Source organism: Pyxicephalus adspersus, chromosome 10, assembly GCF_032062135.1.
Source record: "Pyxicephalus adspersus chromosome 10, UCB_Pads_2.0, whole genome shotgun sequence".
Classification (NCBI taxonomy): Eukaryota; Metazoa; Chordata; class Amphibia; order Anura; family Pyxicephalidae; genus Pyxicephalus; species Pyxicephalus adspersus.
Window position 1 is genome coordinate 7,715,130 of NC_092867.1, and position 21,497 is coordinate 7,736,626.

Below are 21,497 nucleotides of genomic sequence, written 5' to 3' on the forward strand. Positions count from 1 at the left end.
AGCATCTGCCATTACCATAAGTGTGAAATGTGAAGATTTTTTGAAGGCAGCCATAGCTCCTTAACAAAAAGAACAGCAGAGGAACAGAAGGCAGGTCAGGCAAATATCACATTTTTTTAACAGGTCCTGGCTTTTGACATTTCATCCTTTGAAAGCTTGTTTAAAGGAGACAATGCTAAAAGTAAAATATGTCTTTGGATAGACCCTCCACAATAAATTAAATTCACCAATCATTTTTTTTCCTGGATTTCTAGGGACCTTTTCTTGAATAGAGAAGTAGACTGAGGAGCATATCACCTTCCCAATATGATGGTGCTCAGGCCCTAATGACCAAGTGCCAGGCACCAACAATGCAACATGTGGAAGGGAAATATTGTCATTTACCCCGTAAGGTTATCCCAGGACTCCTGCAGAGAAGCAGACCAACTGTTCCTGCAGGGGTGAGCTATCTGCAAACATTGCCACTTTGCAATGAGCAATGTTACTTTTTTGATAAAAACTGGTTTAGTGGGGAAAACATTTAAATTCTGGGAGAAGGTCTAAAATTGTGGTAAAATGTTGCCAATATGGTAACTGTTTATTACTAAATTGGCACTACCATAAAAACCATTTTATCTGTACATTTAAAAAGAGATCCAGGAAAGACAGCTAAAGGTAAGTGTAACTTTTTTTAATTACACCTACCTCTGTGCTGTCATTTCTCAATTATGTATAGAGAACATTTTCTTTTTTTCATTTTCACAAGTCAGCTTACCAACCACTTTTATGATTATGCTCCTGGGAGGGATGAAACATGTCAAAGGGAGGGAGTCATATATAGAGATCTATAGATCTTGTGTGTAATGTTTCTGCTTAAATAATAAAGATTTTGAAGCTCTTTGATTATATCTTAGAGTGTGGCCTTGGTTTTCTTCATTCTAATTTTTATGGGAAGTCAGGAGTGCTCATTAGGGAGCACCAGCTATTGGCATTTTTGAGTGGCATTGGAGGTTTTCTGAATCGCATCATGCATTTGATTTCTCAGCCCAAAAAACCCTCATAAAAGCTTATTTGAAATTGCTTTATTCTTTAATAGACAATTTTTACCTATACAAAATACCTCTAAAACACAAAACAAACAGCGGATAGTGAGTCCCCTATAACACAATACCAGGTCAAGGACTATGAGAGGGGGGTCGGTCCACCCACAGATATTGCATTTGTGTTTTAATAAAGTGCAGAAGGTAATGTATAGGTTTCAACAATCCTTTCATCTACAAACATTAATAAATCTGCTTGATGTAAATATACAATTTGTGAAAAAGTGACAATTTAAAGTGGAACTAGAGTCAAAGAAAAAAAATTACACTTACCATTATTCCCACAGATCCCTCAATGGCGCTAGGAGGGCCAATCTTACTGCGAATGCACGAGATCAGCATCCCTTTCACCTTAATGAAAAAATGCAATCTCGGTCATGTGCAGAAAGGACAGCCAAGGGCCTCCCGGGATGCGTGACAGAGAGGTGCTGCACCCCCTTTTTTTTTTTTACTTTATATAAAAGGTTTGTCTACTCTGTTATGTAAAGCTGAGTTTAGATCCGCTGTAAGGCTGCAAAGATGTAGCTATGAAGAAAGATTTTCAATTTTTCAGTCTTTAATGTGCTATGAGCTATGTGCTAAAGAGCTATACATCCTACAAGAATGAAGGCTAAAGATAACCAAATATTTGTATAATTGCACCCAATGAGTTGCATATTTTTGAAAACTTCGAAAGCCAAAAAAAAATATTCTTAAAGATTGTCTTTGAGCAAAATGAACACCTCCTAAATCTGATGGTTCAGCAGTCTGTCACTTGCTACCTGCCTACTTGTTTTATTAGTAATACCCAATACACGGATCTAAAATAAGTATGCACATTACAAAAATCCTTTTCTGCATATATGTCCAGATCCATGACGCAAAAAGTACTGAAGTGATGGAATCAACATCACTGACGTGATTACCCCGCTCAAGAGATCAACAATGATATCACATAACCTCAAAAAAATGAAATATTGCAGCTTACTAGTTCTTAGATGCGGTCACTACATATTCTAAGTTTTCTTTCCAGATATTTTTCCCTTTATTTTCACTTTGTGATCCTGCGGATAACACTGCTAGTATACACCTATTTCACTAAGGTTGTCACCCTGGCTGGACTTTTAACATGTTTACCTTTTTTCATCTTCAAATGTACAGCGCTGCGTGATATGTTGGCGCTATATAAATCCTGTGGGGATTGATGGCACTGGCTGTTTAAACCAAAAAACAAAGTTCTTTCTGCTTTGTTTTACACTCACATGACATAAGGGCTCTGCATTTTTGTCAAGATCAAAAGGCATTTGGTAAAGTTTTTGTGACCTGAAAACAAATGCAAGCTGCAATAATATACATTTTTATCCTTGTGTTTAGATATAAATGATGGCAATCTGCAACTTCTTACATTGCCCTCCAAAGAAACTCCAGGACAGGAGATTTGCTGTGCAACCTACACCCCTCTTTCCCAATATCACCAATTTTTGTCATTGGTTAACCTACAAGCATCCCAGCCAATAATAAGACACATAATTTGGTTTTGTTTTCTTTTTAACAAAGAAATGTACATTAATTACAAAATAAGCATAACAACAACCATGACTTTAAGGGTGTAAAAAATGACATCACAAGACCCCCCACACCTCCTCGAAGGCAGAGCACATCTTGGCGCAGGTAAGGGCGGCCGATAGAGGATAATCGCTGACTGACACTGTGCGTTCTGCAAAATCTACGTTTACCTAAAAGCAAAACAAAGATTAAACATTTAACCACCTGAGCGTTACACTGATTTCTAGATTTCTGTTCCAAAAGCGTCACAGGTTTTCATGAAATTTTTTTTTTTAAATTGTAGACCTGTAACTTACAGAAATATGTCCGAATAGGGCTCTAGTAGATATCATGAATATAAAAAATGTTTGAAACACACAATCATGTAAAAAAAAAAAAAAACTTTTAATAAAATTAAAGGAAAAACACAAAAATCAGCTTAAACAAGAACACATAAATAAATGAAAAATACTGAAAATGCGATAATTCGGTATAATGTATAGTAATATATTTTTCTAAAACACCTCCCTAGTGTCCGTCACATACCTATAGACAAAACCACATAAATATATTTTCTATTATTTTGTATTGGATTGGATACAGGACTTTGTATTAAATCCAATACAAAAAATTAGAATTTTCCGCTACGACCCTCATCGACGGGCGCACGCACGCGCATCATCAGGAATCGCCGAGGGACGCGTACGCAAATGCCGGGTATTCTAATTCTTTCCAAACTTCCATGCAAAAAGTGTTACATTTTTTGCATGGAAATTTATTTTGGATTGTAGGCTCTAATTCACCGAATTACCGCATAACTCACCAAAATATGTCCAAAATTTTATAAATTTAATAATTAAATTTTTTTTTTATAAAACATAAAAAAAACATAAAAAAAAAAAATCTTTAAAAAAAACTAAAAAAAGTTAAAAAAAAAAAAAAAAGTGTAAAATGTAATGTACAGTAGCTTATATAATATATATATATAATACAATTATATATATATTATATAAGGATTTCTTTGTATTGAACTCAATACAGCTTTTTTGTATTGAGTTCAATACAAAGGAACTCAATGCAAAATTTTGAATTTGCCGCCCCGCCTCCCTCCCGCGCCGACGCACGCAGTGACGTCACCGGGAAACCCCGGTGATCGTCTCTGCACTTGCCGGCTGAACACAGAAGACACAAGACGTGTCCGGAGGAGCGGAGGGAGAAGGTGAGTATTTTTTTTTTTTTTCCAGCGATCGACGCTGGACAGGGAGAGGCACAGGGATAGGGACAGGGAGAGGAGGGAGAGGAAGCCGGCTGGCTTAGAAAAGAAAGCCAGCTGGCTTTCTCCTCTAAGCCGGCCGGCTTTTTCTTTTAAGGAGAGGGACACCCGACGCTGGAGGACGACGCTGGAACATGGACCCGACGCTGGAACACGGAACCGACGCTGGATTAGCACAGCGGGACCAGGTAAGTGGGGATTTTAGTGTAGGCGAAAAAATACGGGCTTAACCAAAAGAGCCAAAATATTTAGTGCGAGAAATTACGGGCTTAGCGGTTAGGGGGTTAACAAACAGGAACAGATGTGTCACATTTAAATAAAATTATTCAGGCTTTAGGTAACTGTATACATAAAACAAAGCAATCTGTTCAAACCCCTTGTTGTGCATATTGCTGCCAATCAAAGTGGAGAATAGCACACCTTACATTTCTGGTAAACACAGCTGGTGGGCCACTGATCCCATTTTTGAACATAGCCTTAAAAACAAGGCGATCAGTTATCTGTATATAAAATGTGGTTAAAAGTCTTCTTTGACAGTAACAAGAGCTCAAACTGGCCTAATGTAACTGCTCCTATCACCTAAACATTTCTCAATTACAAATCTGTCACTCACCGATCCGTGGGCAAATGCTCCCACCACGATCATCATTGGCTCCTCCGGAGGTACCAGGTCTCGTATACAGGAAACACGTTCTCCTTGAAATGAGGTTGAAACTTTGACACAGCCAACAGGAAGGTGATCTGTAATTGGATTCTTAATGACCTGGGGGGAAAAAAAAGTGCAAAAACCTTACAAATAAATTACGTAATGAATATTTGGACACAATGGATCACCATTTGGATTTAACTAAATAGGCTATTACTACTTCAATTGTTCAGATTCAGCAATGTTATGTGGCCCAAAAATGAGGTCAGCTGAATCCCTGAATATATGGAATGATCAGGTGTTTCCACCAATGGATTTTTTCTTCCCCAATGCCAAGGACTTATTCCAAGATAACAATGCCAGGATAAATTGGGGTCAAATTGTCAAAGAGCGGTTCAGAGAGCTGGGACATCATTGTCACTAATGGATTGGTCACCACAGAGCCCAGACCTGAACCCCCTTGAGAATGTTTGGGATGAGCTGGAGGAGACTATACACAGCTCCAACTCTCCCATCATCAATACAAGACCTTGGGGGAAAATGAATGCAACTCTGGATGGAAATAAATGTGACATTGCATAAGTTTATTAAAATGATACTGCTGCAAATATGTGCAGTGTGTTTTTTAACCAGGCAGTATATATGTGTGTGTATAAAATATATATGCAGTGTCATATCGGACGTTTTTACTGGAGACTTCCACTGCACAACTAAAGTAAGAGGAGTGTGCTCTGGAAACGTAGCCCATCTGCATTATCTGGCACAGGGTCAGTCAACCCACTTCCTGGGAGCCCTGGCTGTCATGGCCCCTCGCCAATGCACACAGTAAAAACTGCAATGACATCATAATAAGTAAGCAATGCTTTTTTGCTGCATTGAGAGCCATCCACAAAGGCAACCGGCAACCAAGGGAAATATAAAAGAAAAATTATGGACCTCGGGTTTTAATTTTTTCTATATTTCCCATTTTATAAACAGTTCTGCTTTCCAGGATTCCTACCTTTAAAAGTTTCTGGGGTCCATCAGCGGCTCTGACACTCAGTTTATGGAGAAGTTGTACTGAAATATAAAAAGATATAATATAAATATAAAAAAAAGATAAAAGTGATGATTAAACTGAAGTAAGGCAATAAAACAGAAAAACTGAGCAACTACTAGAAAAACACCAGAAAAGTACCTATAGGTTCTGCTGGTTACTTTCAATTCTGGGTTTATGGTGACAACAATCTGCAGGCTGATCCAATCTCTGCAATGTTGCCACCGTAGTGCACATGCTCCCAATTGTTGCCCCTTTCAGCTCCTTGCTGACCGTATCACTGTATTATGTACATAACTAACAGCTTTCCCTCCACTCTGCTTGACACGTCCATGCAGAGCAGAGGCACAGAAAGCAGTCATGTGACCTGCTCAGCCTAATAGAGGGAATTGAGGATACATTTTTTTTTAGGTGTTTTATGTTGGTGGCAAATAAAAGCAGGATGCAGGTGTACTGCTATTCCCTGTACTGGTTTCATTTTGATTCCAAAATGCTTCTTACCCATCAGTCCGCAGAACCGGGGGAATGTTCGGGGAATACGTGTCTGTGGATTCACCTCGATCAGCACGTTCCGCTGTGTGTGAATATACACTTGTAGTAATCCTGCCCGGTTAAGGGGGCTGTCTAGGAGCATCAACAAACACTGCAATGGAATGTATTACAAATACACATGAGATACAGTGTGTACCCAAGAGGACCTGTCATACAGAGACACACCAATTTAGAAACATAAGAACAATCAAAATGACAATTGTTGAATGTAAATTGAAGTCTAATTTTCTTATTTTACTCTCTCTGGTCCTCCTTCCAACTAACCAATTAAATAAAACTAGGCTCTCTAGAGGAGGGGGAGCAAACTGGGCAAAAAGAAGAGGCTGGAGAGCAAAATGGGCAAAAATAGAGGAGAGGCTGGGGGGCAAAATGGGCAAAAATAGGGGAGAGGCTGGGGGGCAAAAAAAAGGAGACGCTGAAGGGTGAATTGGGCAAAAAAAAGGAGAAGCTGAAGGGCAGGCTGGGCAAAATGGGGGAGGTTGGAGGACAGATTTAAAGCCACGGAAAACAAAAAAACAATAATTCACCTGATGAGTGATATCCGGCCGGGCCTCTCCTGGGTCTCTTCCATTTTTTATCAGCATGGACTTGTGTTGATCACAGTTGAGAAGTTCGTATGTTTTTCCCACCTAGAGGAGAAATCACCAGAATATAATTATATAGGAAGAGCCAATCACTAGCGATGGTACAATGATGGCGCTGGGCCTGGTACGGACAGAACATTCACAGACTGAAGCGTTTTAGCAATATGGATGCTGGGGACTAAACATTACCGAGGGATTGGAGTATTTATCTGGTGGAGGTCTAGTGTATAGGTCGTAAACTCGGCCTGTTGGCCAACCCTGAGGATAATCAATAGGAAAACAGAACAAAGAGAAGGGTTTTTATTGGCAAAAAATGAATTGAATTGATGATTATTTTTCATAATACATATCAAAGTTATTGTGCAATGCAATATTCAGCTTTGCAATGACTGGAGATCCAGATCATTGCTGTATAGGTCCTTCAAAGGCACTAGACAATGAACTTCTGACAGGATATTTAACATATGAACAGAGGTGTCACAAGTGTAAGCCAACCCAACGCGTTTTGCCAATCTTAGGCTTCTTCGGGGGTGATGTTACATTTAGATATGCTTTATCTTCAAGTAATATATATTTCAAAGTACTGTGTTCTTTCCCACTAAATGTAACGTCACCCCTGAAGAAGCCTAAGATTTGCTTCGGGTAATCGACTTACGCTTGCAACACCACTGCTAATATGTTATTTATTCCTGTCAGAAGTTCATTGTCTAGTGCACTTGAATGGCCTATACAGCAATGATCTGGATCTCCAGTCATTGCAAAGCTGAATATTGCTTTGCACAATAATTGTGATATGCATTATGAGAAATATTCATCAATACAATCCATTTTTTGCCACAAAAACCCTTCTCTTTGTTCTGTTTTCCTTTTGACTAATCATTACAATAAAACTGCCCATGTGCCATGGTCCTTAGACCAGACTGAAAGCCGGCCAGCCACCATACGTCCCCAGTATGAACTAACATCGGATTCGATGGACAATCAACCAACCCTATTCATCTCCAATGGACAGCCATGGTTGTCTTGTTTCTTGCAGGGTGCCACAAATACCAGAAATGAGGAAGCAGTAACCACCCCACACCTGACCCCTAGGCATACATCGCTATATACTTCTACCCTTTACCAATGGTCCTTAATACACCAGTGGTTACTATGAGGGTTTCATAGGAGGATGAAGATGTGACCAGAGCAGTCTCTTGTTATTTTACAGAAAAGGGAACATGTTATACCCCGGTGTGTATTGTGCACAATATAAAGGCGCTTACCTCTCAAATCGCATCTAAGATTGGGAAGATGTAAAGCAGAAGGTTATTGGTTGTTATGGATAATTATTTTTTCTAATATAAACAGATCTTATGCATTTAATATTAAATAATCCTGATGGGAGCAGCTCTATCAGAAAGGCTTCAGAAAACCAAACAGGCCCTGGGAATCTGCTCCAGGTGACAACCTGCTGATTCTTATAGTTCCCTCACCCTGACAGTCTCCAGACATGCCCCCTCCAATAGCACGATCAGCCTCTTCGTTCGTTTCCGTTTTATATGTGGTTGTGTCGGCTGCTCTCCATCCCTCGTGAGCTCCCTGCGCGCCGCCATCTTTGTTTCTAGTTGCTCTTAGATACTTCCGGTTTCGGTGGCCATATTGCGGTTGGCATGGAGGGAGACAGGAAGGAGGCGGAGCTCGGATGACCGTGGAGGACGGCCTTGACAGCTACAGCTTCCGGTGTCCTTCTACTGCCGGGGCTGTGAGACAGCAGGGAGACACGTGACTGAGCAGAGTAGAGGTGAGAGACGGAGGGTGTCCGCTGGGGGGTCCCTGAGGTGGGGGGCAGGTTGTATGTGTGTACCCTGTGTGAAGGGTAAAAGGGGGCTATGGGGGGAGTTTGTGTCAGTGCACATGGCTGTCATTGTACATGTGTGACCTCTATGGGGGATCCTGGAGGGGGTGCCAGTGTGTATGGGGCAACTTGGCAGTGGAGGGGGTGAAAGTGTGCATGGGTGTCCTTTATGGGGGTGTTGGGGTACATGTGTGACCTCTAGGAGGGGGTGCCAGTCTGTATGGGGCAACATAGAAGGGGAGGGGGTGTAGGTGTGCATGTGTGACCTCTGGGGGTGTTGGGGTATAGTGTACCCTCTATGGAGTATCTTGGGGGAAGGAGTTTTTGGGGTACTTGTTGTTTCTGGGGGGCGGAGGTTCCAGTGCATGTATGCCCCGTATGCAGAATCCTTGGGTCAGGGGGTGTCAGTGAGCCTGGTAGGGGGTAATAGTGTATATGGGCATTTTTATAGGGTAACCTAGGGGTGTTGGAGTACATGTGTGCCCTCTATGGGGTATCTTGGAGTATGGAGGTTTTGGGGTACCTGTCTCCTCTCTGGAGGTTTTGGAGGTTTGGAGGGGCAGAGGTGCCAGTGCACACTTGCCCTCTATAGGGGATCCTGGGGTCAGGGGGTGTCAGTAAGCCGGGTAGGGGGTTATAGTGTATATGGGTGTTTTTATGGGGTAACCTAGAGGTGTTGGGGTACACATTTGTCCTCTGTGGGGTATCTTGGGACAAGGAAGCTTTGGGGTACTTGTTTCTGGGGGGCAGAGGTGCCAGTGCACATGTGCCCTCTATGCGGAATCCTGTGGTCAGGGGTGTTGGTGAGCATAGTAGGGGGTATTATTGTATTTGAGTGTTTTTATCCGGTAACCTAGGGGTGTTGGGGTACACGTGTGCCCTCTATGGGGTATCTGGGGGCAAGGAAGCTTTGGGGTACTTTTTGGGGGGGCAGAGGTGCCAGTGCACATTTGCCCTCTATGGGGTAACCTGGGGTCAAGGGGTGTTGGTGAGCATGCTAGGGGGTAATAGTGTATTTGGGTGTTTTGGGTAACCTTGAGGTGTTGGGGTACACATGGGTCATTCTATAGGGTATCTTGGGGGAAGAAGGTGTTGGGGTACCTGTGTCTTTTCTGGAAGTTTCTGGGGGTGCAGAGGTGCCAGTGCACTTGTGTGCCCTCTATGGGGTTACCTGAGGTCAGGGCGTGTCAGTGAGCATGATAGGGGGTATTAGTGTATATGGGTGTTTTCTAGGGTACCTGGGGCTTTTGGGTTTACATTAGTGACCTCTTTGGTGTTTCCTAGGTGACAATTTTACATCTGTGACCTCTTTAGGATACCCTGGGGGGGGGGGGGCTCATATATGACCCTGTATATAGGGATGGAGCTGTTGGTGGATGGGGGAGGGGTCTGTCAGTCCTCTATGGGGAAGGGTTTCACAAAAGACCTATCCTGGGTTTTTATTTGGGGGTGTTCCCAATATGCTGGGATATACCCTGGTGTTGGGGGAGGTGACAATATTTACAATATTCATAGGTGTCTGGTATGGGGGGTAATTGGCAGGTTTGGGGGTCAGGGGCATAGTACACGGGTGTTCTCAGTATGGCATTACCTGGGGTAAGAGGATGGTGATCTTATATTTGTAGGATGCAGGAGACGACCATATACATAGATGTCAGGTATGGGGACAAATTCATATATATATATATATATATATATATATATATATATATATATATATATATATTGGGTGCTGGGATGACCATATACATAGGTGTCAGGTATGATACATAGGTATGAGGACCATTGAGGGATGGAGGGGGTGACAACCTGAAGGAACATAGAATTAGGGGAGGTGATCGTATACAGGTGTTGCTAATATGAAGGACCCAGGAGGAAGGCATTATATAAAATTATCCCTAATAAGGACCCTCAATGCATTGTGTGTATGTAGCATAGGCAGCAATGAATTTGGAGGACCAAGGGGAACAGGGTACCAGTATAGCTTCCTGTATTGAGGAACTTTGGGGAAGGGGAATGTGACAATAGATAGAGGTGGTGACGGGATATAGGTGCATACCGGATCCTCTCTTGGGGTGGTGGGCATTGTATATAACTATGGACCCCAGTAAAGAATATACATGAGTATCTCTAATGGGTTACCCCAATTTGCATGCACTGTTTGTGTGCTTTGCATGGGGTACGGGTAGTGTAGATATTTACCCTTCATGGGTTGGCCTACACTTCTGTATGGGGAACCCAGGGCAAGATGAATCTGGGGCAAATGTCCCACAATTTTCGATAGGGGTGCAGTCTCTAAGTTTCCTTTTGGGCGAGGAACTAAACTGTAAAGTGCCTAAAAAATAAAATAAAAAATAAAACACTTACCTTCATTCCGTCAGCGCAGTCAATTGGTCCGGAGGTGTCTTCCATTGGGTCCCGCATCATCCCAGTATCTGTCTCTGAGCCGGCGGGATGGGCGGTACCATCTTCGCCTTTTCTTACGGATTCTTCTTCCTACGTCACCTGACCCAGGCGCGAGATCAGGTGACGTAGGTTGGAAATAAACTTGCCGATCCCACTCCGCATGTGTGAAATCGGCAAATTTTTCTTCTCCTTCTGCCCATGCCTGAGATGCTCGGGCATGTGCAGACGGAGCACCCAAGAGCCTCCCCTGGATGCCTGTCGTAGGTCCAGTCATTCTTGATCACCTAGGCAATCGAAAATTAGGGGGCAGTGCTGCACCCTTTTTTTTTTTTTTAAGGAGAAAAAGGGGGTTGCACTAAAAAAAAAAAAACCTACACGAATAGAATTTGTACTTAACATATAAAGGTTTTCTACCCTTTTATGTAGTGAATTTTTTTTGTTTAGGTATGCTTTAGTAAAAAATGGGAGATTGCATTGCATGTGGGCTTCATTCAGAACTAATTCTAATTCGACTGGATGCCCATAGCCACCCACACAAGTCCAGTTTCTTTTGCAGCATTAGAAAAAAACTTTTCCAGCTCTTTTGTATGATCGTCTTCTTATTCTGCAGCTTTGTCTGTTTCCCGAACAAATCAGACTATATGATGTAACCACCAGAAATTCCCCTGCTGCAATAGCATAGAGCGGCCATGGCCAGCCAGGGTTCCTCCAGATTTTATTAGGGGGTTCCTCGTCCTGTGTTTGATCCCTTTTGAGGTGCCAGCCTATAGTCTAGGTTTGGCAAGTGTTGCTTGATTACAAAGTCTTTCCTGTAATGAAGAATCAAGCAATTAGTTTGTTTCTTAGTTAGTTGTGACTTTCCATAAAACATTGCCACCTTGTGGTGACCCAACAAACTGCCATGTGTAGAATTAACAAAATGTCATTTTTTTTTTTTTCATTTCAGCCATGGCACAGAGTCTGAAGGATCTTGCTGGACGCTTTTCTGGTGGACCCCGTGGTTTGGGGACGGGTCTAAAATTATTGGTAGGAGCCGGCGCCTTGGGTTATGCGATCAAAGAGTCTGTCTTCACAGGTATGTTTATTTCTGTTATTACACAGTATTTATATAGTGCTGACATATTATGCAGCGCTGTACAAAGTCCATAGTCATGTCACTAGCTGTTCCTCAAAGTAGCTCACAATCTAATGTCCCTACCATTGTCAAATGTCCTTAATACAGTCTAAGGTCCATTTTGGGGGGAAGCCAATAAACCTAAGTGCATGTTTTTGGAATGTGGGAGGAAACTGGAATACTCGAAGGTAACCACGCACACACAGGGAGAACCTGCAAACTCCATGCAGATAGTGTCCTGGCTGAGATTCCAACCTGGCACCTAGCCCTGCAAAGGCCGGAGTGCTAACCACTGAGCCACCGTGCTGCCCTAAATCTCTATTCCTCCGTCTTATGGCAAATACATAACTGGGTTTAAAAATTATAAAAGTGACCCTAGTAGCAATCTCAGGCCTTCTGCATGTCTACACAAGGCTAAAACACATTGAATGCACATATCTTATGGTGTTGCTATTAAAGAGACCCTGCTGCTAGATTTTTCCTTTCAACAAAAACCTCAACTGTCCTATGTGTTGCTTTGCCTGCTCTGCTCCTTACTTTAGTTTTAACTAGCATTAACTTTGGAAGTGTTTTGACATCAGAGAAGTTACATTTTTCCTGCAGGTGTTTAAAGGTGCTCAGGTCTACCAATGCCTTCTAAGCCTGGGTATTGTCACAATGGAGGTTACATGGCCCACACCCCCACATGGCACCAAATTGAGCCGTACAGATGCATTGTTATAAGTAGGAGTCTTTGCAGGGACACTAATCGGTCAAATTCACTGTGTCCTTCAATGACTTAATAATATTGTCATCTGATAATTTGGTGCTAAAGGCCACATTTGCATGTCTTGTGTGCTTCTCTTACAGCTAATAATATTGCATTGTTATTTATATTCCTACAAAATTTTAATTAGATTATTGTCATTACTGACTTTGTGTATTAGCTTCTCCCCTGTGCAAAGGGCCCAAATCTAGAGACTCCTAGGATGGGAGGGCAGGGGAAGCTGTTTGGCATTTGTTTCTTAATATTCTGCTACCAGGCTGGTATTGTGCAGTATTCAAATGCCGTTTTAAAGTAGGAAGTTGTCATTATTAATTATTGCAGCTGGGTACTGGTTTCCATTTGCATTAAAAAAAACATCCTGGTAGGATGAATGATATTTATCTGAATTGATCTCGTGGGTGTGAAATCTTTGGGGGGGGGGGGGGGGGGCAGTTTAATGTTCTTTGTAATCCTCTGCTGTGTAATAATTTGTGGTGAATTGTCCATCTAACAATAATCTGTCTCTTTCTAGTGGATGGAGGTCACAGAGCTATTTTCTTCAACCGTATCGGTGGAGTTCAGAAGGACACTATCCTCACAGAGGGCCTTCATTTCAGGTAACGCTCTCCCAGGTGTTTATATTCACCATCTGGGGTAACAGTGCTTTCTGTTATATAAGGTTTGTATAATATTCTGTATACCTTGCAGGCTTCCTTGGTTCCAATACCCAATTATCTATGACATCCGAGCAAAACCCAGGAAAATATCCTCTCCTACAGGGTCAAAAGGTAACATGTTTTGTCTCTTGAACATTGTGTGTTAAGGTTATGTCTGCATGTAACAAATTATTATTATTAATATTAAACAGGATTTATATAGCACCAACATATTACGCAGCAGTGTACATTAAATATGGGTTTTAAATGACTGGCAGATACAGACAGTGACACAGAAGGAGGTAAGGACCCTGCCCCGAAGAGCTTACAATCTAGGAGGTGGGGGAAGAATCACACAATAGGAGGGTGATATGGAATGGTGGGAAGTAGTGAGGGTTTAGGAGACTGAAGAAGGCGGGTAGGTGAGGTTGAAGCGTTGGGTTTTGAGTGCTCTTTTAATTGAGCAGAAAGTAGGAGAAAGCCGAATAGGATGAGGAAGACCATTCCAGAGAGTCGGGGCAGCTTTAGAAAAGTCTTCTATCAGTGCGTGTGATGAGGTTATAAGCGAGGAAGTCATTAGTAGGTCATTGAAGGAGCAAAGAGAGCGGCTAGGGGGGGTTTTTCTATCAGCAGAAAGGTAAGTGGGACAATAACTGTGTAGGGATTTGAAGGCAAAGCACAGGAGCTCGAATTTGATTCTAAGGTGAAATGGAAGCCAATTAAGAGAATTATATAGAGATGCGGCAGATGAGGAGCGGTGGGAAGGATGGATGAGTCTGACTGCAGCATTCATAATAGATTGTAGAGGAGAGAGTCGGGTTAGTGAAATACCAGAGAGGAGGAGGTTACAAACGTTCAGATGAGATATAAGAGCGTATACAAGGAGTTTGGTGGTCTCAGGGGACAGGTAGGGGCGGATTTTGGACATGTTGCACAGGTGAAAATGACAGGACCTGGAAATGTTCTGAATTTGGGGGGGTAAATGAGAGAGCAGAATCAAAGGTGACGCCAAGACAATGTGCCTGAGGGGAGGGCCGAATAACAGTGTTGTTAACAGTTATAAATATGTCAGGGAGATTTGGAATTAGAGGGGGGGATGATGATGAGTTCGGTTTTATCAAGGGTGAGTTCATTCTCTTCATATGCATTCTCTTCCAGATCTTCAGATGGTGAATATCACGTTGCGTGTCCTGTCCAGACCTTTGGCTTCTGAGCTTCCCCGTACGTACCAGAGACTTGGCCTGGATTATGACGAAAGGGTCCTGCCTTCCATTGTTAATGAAGTTCTGAAGAGTGTGGTGGCCAAGTTCAACGCTTCACAGCTCATCACACAGAGAGCTCAGGTAATCTTTTAAAGATGGAAAGGTGCTTGTGGATACACAGGTGATGGTCCCCAAAAGAAGGTGTTAGAAAAAACTTTGCACCTCTGTGATCTGCTTATCTAATATGCTTCCCTTAATCTTTGAAAAGTGAAAAACAAAAACCTAAAAAACTGTTTTCTGCAACTGGCAATTTCAGAATTTCAGAACAGGAAATCTTCACTTCAGATATTCCCCCCTTCTCAGTATTTATGGGCTTTAACCCCCCTGACGGTGATCCTGAGTATGGCTCTGGGTAAATTTTATATACCAAAAGCGGTAACCCAGAGCCACACTTGGGGTAGCATAAAAAAAAATCCAACTGCTCTCCTCGATCTAGCGGCGTCCTCTAGCAAACCCCGGCTGGCTTCTGCATCACATCTCGGCTTGATCGATGTGATGCGTAAATCATCGGTACGCTGGGAAGGCGTGGCCTGGCAGGAAATTTAAAAGCAGAATAAATTGTAAAATATTGATCGTAGTGATTAGGTTATAAAAAATAAATCCAAAAGTTTATTTTAATATTGTAGCCCTCTTTGGACAAATTCAAAAAAGTTTAATAAAATTTTTTTTTTATAATTATATGTTTTTTATAATGATATACTTATAGTTTTATAATTTATTTATTATATTTTAAGTTATGATTTGTGTTTCAAACTTATCATACCCTGGAGTTATTCTTAAGAATTACAGGCCTAAAATATTAACAAATTTCCAGGCAAAACAATGTACCGCTTTTGACATAAAAATACTGACACAATTAGACCACCAGGTAGGTTAAAGCGGAACTAAACTAAAAATAGAAAAAATCACACCTTTTAATCCTGCAGATCTCTTGATGGTGCTGGTCCCATGTCGTCTTGGAATTCCATTTTGTCCCGGCGCAGAGGAAGCACCGGGCACCGCCATCCTCTGGGTTCTCTTCCATCTTCTTTTTTTTTTTTTTTTACGTCACCCAATTTCTCACTGAGCAGGTGTAAGATCGGGTGACAAAGCTTCTGTTAAGGGGGGGAAAAAAGAGAGCCGATCTCACTACGCATGCATGAGATTGGCATCACTTTCCCCTTGGTGGAAAAAATGCCTATTCTGGGCATGCGCAGAAGGAGCAGGCAGAGCCTCTCAGGAGGCTGCGCCCTCATTAAGTCTTGTTCGCCGCGGTGGTGCAAACTCTTTTTTTTTTTTTTTTTTTTTAAGGGTGTTGCACCTAGAAATAACAGTTTTACCCTTCTTATATAAAGTAAAAGTGTTGGGTTTAGGTCCACTTTACCTATGAATTTGGGGTATAGTTTCCAAACTTTGGTAATGCAGTTTGTAGCTTTTACTGAATGTCACACCATGACTCCTGTACCATGGTTCATTTCTGGTTGGTGACACCAGCTCTTCTCCTTTGTGCGCAGGTATCCCTCCTGATCCGTAGGGAACTGACAGAAAGAGCCAAGGACTTCAATCTGATTATGGATGATGTGGCCATCACTGAATTGAGTTTCAGTAAGCAGTACACAGCAGCTGTGGAGTCCAAACAAGTCGGTAAGAGCCCCTGAGTACTGTGTTGTATATAGTGTATAAAAAGGACAAGCAAAGGGCCAGCCATATATATTGCATGTGGTATCCCTGCAGCTGTTACCATACCTTCTTCTGTACTACTTCTCTGTATGGAGGTGGCCATCTTGGTATAGGAGTAGGGTTTGGCTTCCTCCCATCAAAGCTGCACCCTGATTATTGGTGAGTTGAAGGCTATTGGGGTGGAGGATTCACATATCTTTATGAATTGGAAGCCAGGATATCCTTGCATTGCAGGTACTCAGGTACAACTTCTTTTTCATCAAGGAGAACATTGAGCAACTCATGGTGGCACTGGCAGTAAAAAGCAGTTGTTCTCATCCGGCAGACCCATATTTATAAGGCTCAAGGCACAGACATGTATTAAATACAAAAAAATTACTTTATTTAATATTCTGTAGATGTTTTTGTAAAGACAGTAGATCTTTACTTTCTGGTTCAGGCCCACTTCTATAGATATACATAGTGCAAAGTCTCTATACGATGCCAGTTCAGTTGGACATTACTTGGAACATATTTGTTTGCCTTTGCCAGTGTTTTTTTGATTATTTGACCGCTTGGCCTTGTTTCCGGGCTAACTTTTGTTTTCTTACCTGCAGCCCAGCAAGAGGCACAGAGAGCTCAGTTTTTGGTGGAGAAAGCCAAGCAAGATCAGAAACAGAAGATTGTTCAAGCAGAAGGAGAAGCAACAGCTGCCAAAATGATATCCTTTCCTGTGTGTTTGTGAGGCCAACACAGGTCCACATATGAGCTTCTTATATATCTCATATAATATTACCATTATTAAACAGTATTTATATAGTGCCAACATACTATGCAGCGCTGTACATTAAATAGGGGTTGCAAAAGATCGATCGGCCACAGGAGAAGGAGAGGACCCTGCCCCGAAGAGCTTTCAATTTAGGAGGTGGGGGAAGTAACACACAATAGGAGGGGAGATACGCAGTGGAGGGGAGATACGCAGTGATGGGAAGTATTGAGGGTTTTAGTGGACAGAAGAAGATGGGTAAGCAAGTTTGTAAAAATGGGTTTTGAGTTCTCTTTTTTTTTTATGTGGACTGATATAATAAATCCAGACATAAAACCATGTTGAGCAGTGTCTGCCAGTTTTCTCCAGGCAACATTGCAGCTTGTAAGACTGAAAATAAACCTGCGCAGAATACAAAAACAAGGGCAGGTAGGTTGTTTTTAATATAGGTCATAGCCTCCCATGCAAGCAGATGGTGTCGCGCAATGTTCCTTTGGATTCCTTATCTATCTCTTACATCGGTGATGCCCTCAGTAAGAACCCTGGTTACCTGAAGCTGAGACGAATTCGGGCAGCCCAGAGCATCGCTAAGACGGTAAGTTCTGTTTAATATAGAGTTACCTAAATGTTAAGCTATGTACACACGTCCAATGGTTCTCTCCCGATAATCGGCTCAAGAATCTGACGTGTGTACAGCGTCCATTGTAAAAGATCCTTTCCAACAACAATAATTGCACGTGTGTATGCAGCTTTACATAAGGCGTCCTGACTTCTGCTGTGTCTGCACAATCTGTACAGACCCACAATCATTGTATGATATCTACTGCTTCATAACTGCCCCCACACAGTGATCGAGCTTGTAGTTATGATGTCCTCTCATCTCTTTTGAGTTCAGTGGTTTTTCTTGCAGCTATCTGACCTCTCCAGCATTGGGTAATTTATGTAAACATGTAGGGGATATAAGCAGACGAAAGTGCTTTTTGGCAAATAGAAATAGGTTTTTACTTCCTAAAGTTACCTAAAACATACAGAAAGTAACATTTCTACTACTGACAGACATCACACAGCTGAAATAAATTGTGTAGAATTTAAGATGGTCGTCGTTCTTTACCCGAATCGTTTCGCCTAAAATTCCTTATCGGGGAGATATTGTGGTGTAGTAGTGGCCGTTGTTTTGAGCTCTGTGTTAGGATTAAAGAGAAGTAGTGGTAACAATAGTAGTTGTTGTGAACTATATATATTTTTTAATTAAATGAATTCTCAGTAGTGGTAAAGGAGAGCTTAGCAGTTGGTAGCCAAGAGTGTGGCTGGCTGTGGCAACCTGAATGGCTAATTTTATGTAAACTGAAGCAAAGAAAAAAAAGCTATTTTCATTTTTTAGAAAGGCAAACAGCAATCTCAATATCCACAGTCCCACTTTTGCTCTGAATTACTAACCATTTACAGCAAATTACTTACAGGTATATTGAGACTTCCCTCCTGCTCCGTTAACCAGCCTTTACTTTGTGATGAAGGCTTGCATGTTGCACCCCTTTAGTTACTCGTAGATTATGGGAATGCTTGCTAAGTTTTTTTTCTAGTCTGTTTCCAGCTTTGCTACCTTCTCCATTCCCACTGGCAACTGCAGTACCAGCTCAAGGTTGTCTGTCTTTTTACCTCCCTATTGGAGGTTATACAGATTTTCTGTGAAATTTTATAATGACACTGTGTTTGTTTTTCAGATCGCTGCTTCCCAGAACCGCATATACCTGAATGCTGACAATCTAGTCCTCAATCTGCAGGACGTCACATTCACTAGGTGAGCAAAACGACGGCTAATCTAATGTCGGTCTGTGTGTGTTTTTTTCTTTTCTCTCTAAATGTTCCTATATTCCTAGTGCTGTGTAATATGCTGGTGCTACATAAATCCTGTTAATATTAATATGTTGGGTATACAAGAGCCTTGTGCAGTAAAGAAAAATTTCCCCTACCTACCCTGACGCCTTTCCCCTCAAAGTTACTGCAGACCACTGTTTAAGTTTTGTTTTGTTATAAAAGCTGTATATGAAAAATCTGGCTGTTACTACGCCGGGGGTCCCCAACAAAATGGGGGTGTCAGGTCTTCTAGAGTCACAGCTGTTTAAATCTCTGGATTTTTCATTATATTCTTTATCAAATCACTGATATCTAATTAACATATTGGTATAACAACTGCACAATAAAAGACCCTTTGTGCACAATTATTTGTAATATAACATATTTGTTATGTATTTTCATTGATGTTTGTTCTAACTTTTTTTTTTTTTCTTCTTTCCCTCCTTCCTTGTTACCTGGGACTTACTGCCACAGTGCAAGGTATGTTTCCTTCTTAGTATCGTCTTTTTAATTTTTTGGTCCAAGTGTAGGTAAACTAGAATGTTAACATAACATGTTGCAGCTGATGTTACCATGTACACTGCATCCCATCATAGCCACATTTGTGTTCTTTCTCCCAATGGGGCTGATAGCCAGGTTTCCTATGTATCCTGCATGTACCAGCATATGCAGACCATAGCGCATGGCATCAAGCTACATCCCTGTTCTTCAGTTGATTAACCACAGTTCCAGCTCTTTTGTATTCTCTCTGCTATTTAAATTAAAGTGTATTGGCAGAATTAGAACATTTTAGCATTTGCTCCTCTTTCCTTAGTAGAATGTGGAGATTATTGAAGTGAGCTGTAGCAGAAAAAGGGCCTCCACTTTAGGACCCCTAGTCACAAAGGAGGTGGGTTTGCAGTTCTCTGTGTGCCACCTTTATTCAATTTCCAGCCTTTGGCTAGGAAGGTAGGAGTAGTATTAGTAGGAATGGAGTCAGTTACTCTCCACCCTGTCCATTCTACATATTAGTAACATAGATGACACCATTTTTTATTTTTCCCCATCTGGGCCTTAGACGTGCACCAGTCATAGATTGGGTTTATTTGAGAAAATCTTAAAAGATAATTGCACAGCCAAAGCTTACTAATACAAACAAAATTCCCTTTGTATCTCACTGTTAGTTTTCCTTTGTCTGGGGGCACATAGTTTTTTCTGCTCAGTAAACTGCTAAAATTTCAAGTTCCTCAGCTGGCATTGACTCTGTGTGAAGTTAATTTCTCATTTATTGCCTTTTTCTAATGGTTTTGTCTAACACTTTCCCTTCCTTGCAGTGATAACCTGGTGGCTAAACAAGGAAAGAAATGAGGACCAAACGTTTCTGTAACCCCCTCCAACCCTTTGTGAGAAGGCCACATCTTCCCGACTGAGATGGACGTGTCCTGTCCTATCAGTAATGTAGATGAATGATAAAGAATGTGTCCCTGGACACAATAATTCATGTGACATTTATATAAAAAAATGAAATGCCTTACACTAGTATCTGTCTCTTTATTTTTGATACAGGTTCTGTCTATATTTAACATCAGACCTCATAGGTTATTCTTTAATTTTTTTAATGGGCGGTCCTACTGGAGGTTATATTGGAGGGTGGTGGGGATCCTTGGCTACTTTTTTTTTCACCCCATTTTGTATGTTAAATCTCTCTATAGCGTTTCCTAAGATATACAAATCAAGCAGGAAACCCCTCAGCAGGCATACAGATCTGGGAACTCTGCACAGGGTTGTGGTCATCTCATAATGTGCAGGAATTGTAATAACCTCTTATAATGGGCACTGTAGGGTATACAGATGAGGGAACGTGGCACAAGGTTGGTGGTTGCCTCTCATATTGTAATCTAATAACCTGGGAAAAAAAACAACTTTGAGACAATTTTTTTGTTATGCAGTTTTAAGAAAGCATTGTTCTAAGTTCTAAATGATGTTGTGAAGCTGAGATAGATCTTCCCTAGTCCTGTTTACAGGTGACATTGCTTCTCCTTCATGGATACAGTACAGTCAGTCTGTGTTGTCATCGAAGAACACGAAGTGTGTTTCAGCTGGAATCATCTGGTAAAAATGTAAAGAAAGCCTAAAAAATTAAAGTAGCCCTTGCAGCTAAAGACTGGAAAACTGCAATATAATACAGTTTGGAGCAGTGGCCATAATTTGAGGAAGGAGGCTGTCTAGGTTATCCTTGAAGCTTGCACTGCGTAAGTTTTCTTCTCTTCTGTTTATATATCACCCAACACATTCAAAGCAGGTTTGAATCTGATGGGTGAAGAGAGATTTTAGATTCTGTATACAGTATGGAATTTGCAGTGGGTGTATGTTGATATTTCTAACCTACATCGCCACACACAGCCCGCAATATTTTTTTTTTTTTTTTTTTATTCGATTTCGTTTGGCGAATTTACACTGGCCGTTCTCTCTTACAATTTCGGTTAATGAGAACGACCGAATTCGCCACGGCATCGAGTTTTAAAAACTCGCTCATCCCTAGATGT

The 21,497-nt window shown here is 41.5% G+C and overlaps 2 protein-coding genes across 2 annotated transcripts; one reads left to right on the forward strand and one right to left on the reverse strand.

Moving 5' to 3' along the window:
- Positions 1-2,588: 2,588 nt before the first annotated feature.
- On the reverse strand, positions 2,589-8,320 carry EMG1 (EMG1 N1-specific pseudouridine methyltransferase). Its single transcript, XM_072423902.1, has 6 exons — positions 8,170-8,320; positions 6,638-6,739; positions 6,060-6,201; positions 5,523-5,581; positions 4,490-4,639; positions 2,589-2,794 (listed from the first exon to the last, which is right to left on the reverse strand). Exons 1-6 carry the CDS (start codon positions 8,287-8,289, stop codon positions 2,681-2,683), a joined length of 687 nt encoding a protein of 228 aa, XP_072280003.1. The 5' UTR covers positions 8,290-8,320; the 3' UTR covers positions 2,589-2,680.
- Positions 8,321-8,351: 31 nt separating this feature from the next.
- Positions 8,352-20,485, forward strand: PHB2 (prohibitin 2). Its single transcript, XM_072423901.1, has 9 exons — positions 8,352-8,477; positions 11,884-12,012; positions 13,329-13,413; positions 13,505-13,584; positions 14,611-14,795; positions 16,208-16,337; positions 16,970-17,073; positions 17,636-17,713; positions 18,840-20,485. The coding sequence occupies exons 2-9, from the start codon at positions 11,886-11,888 to the stop codon at positions 18,918-18,920; spliced, it is 870 nt and encodes a 289-aa protein (XP_072280002.1). The 5' UTR covers positions 8,352-8,477; positions 11,884-11,885; the 3' UTR covers positions 18,921-20,485.
- The last annotated feature ends 1,012 nt before the right edge of the window (positions 20,486-21,497 follow it).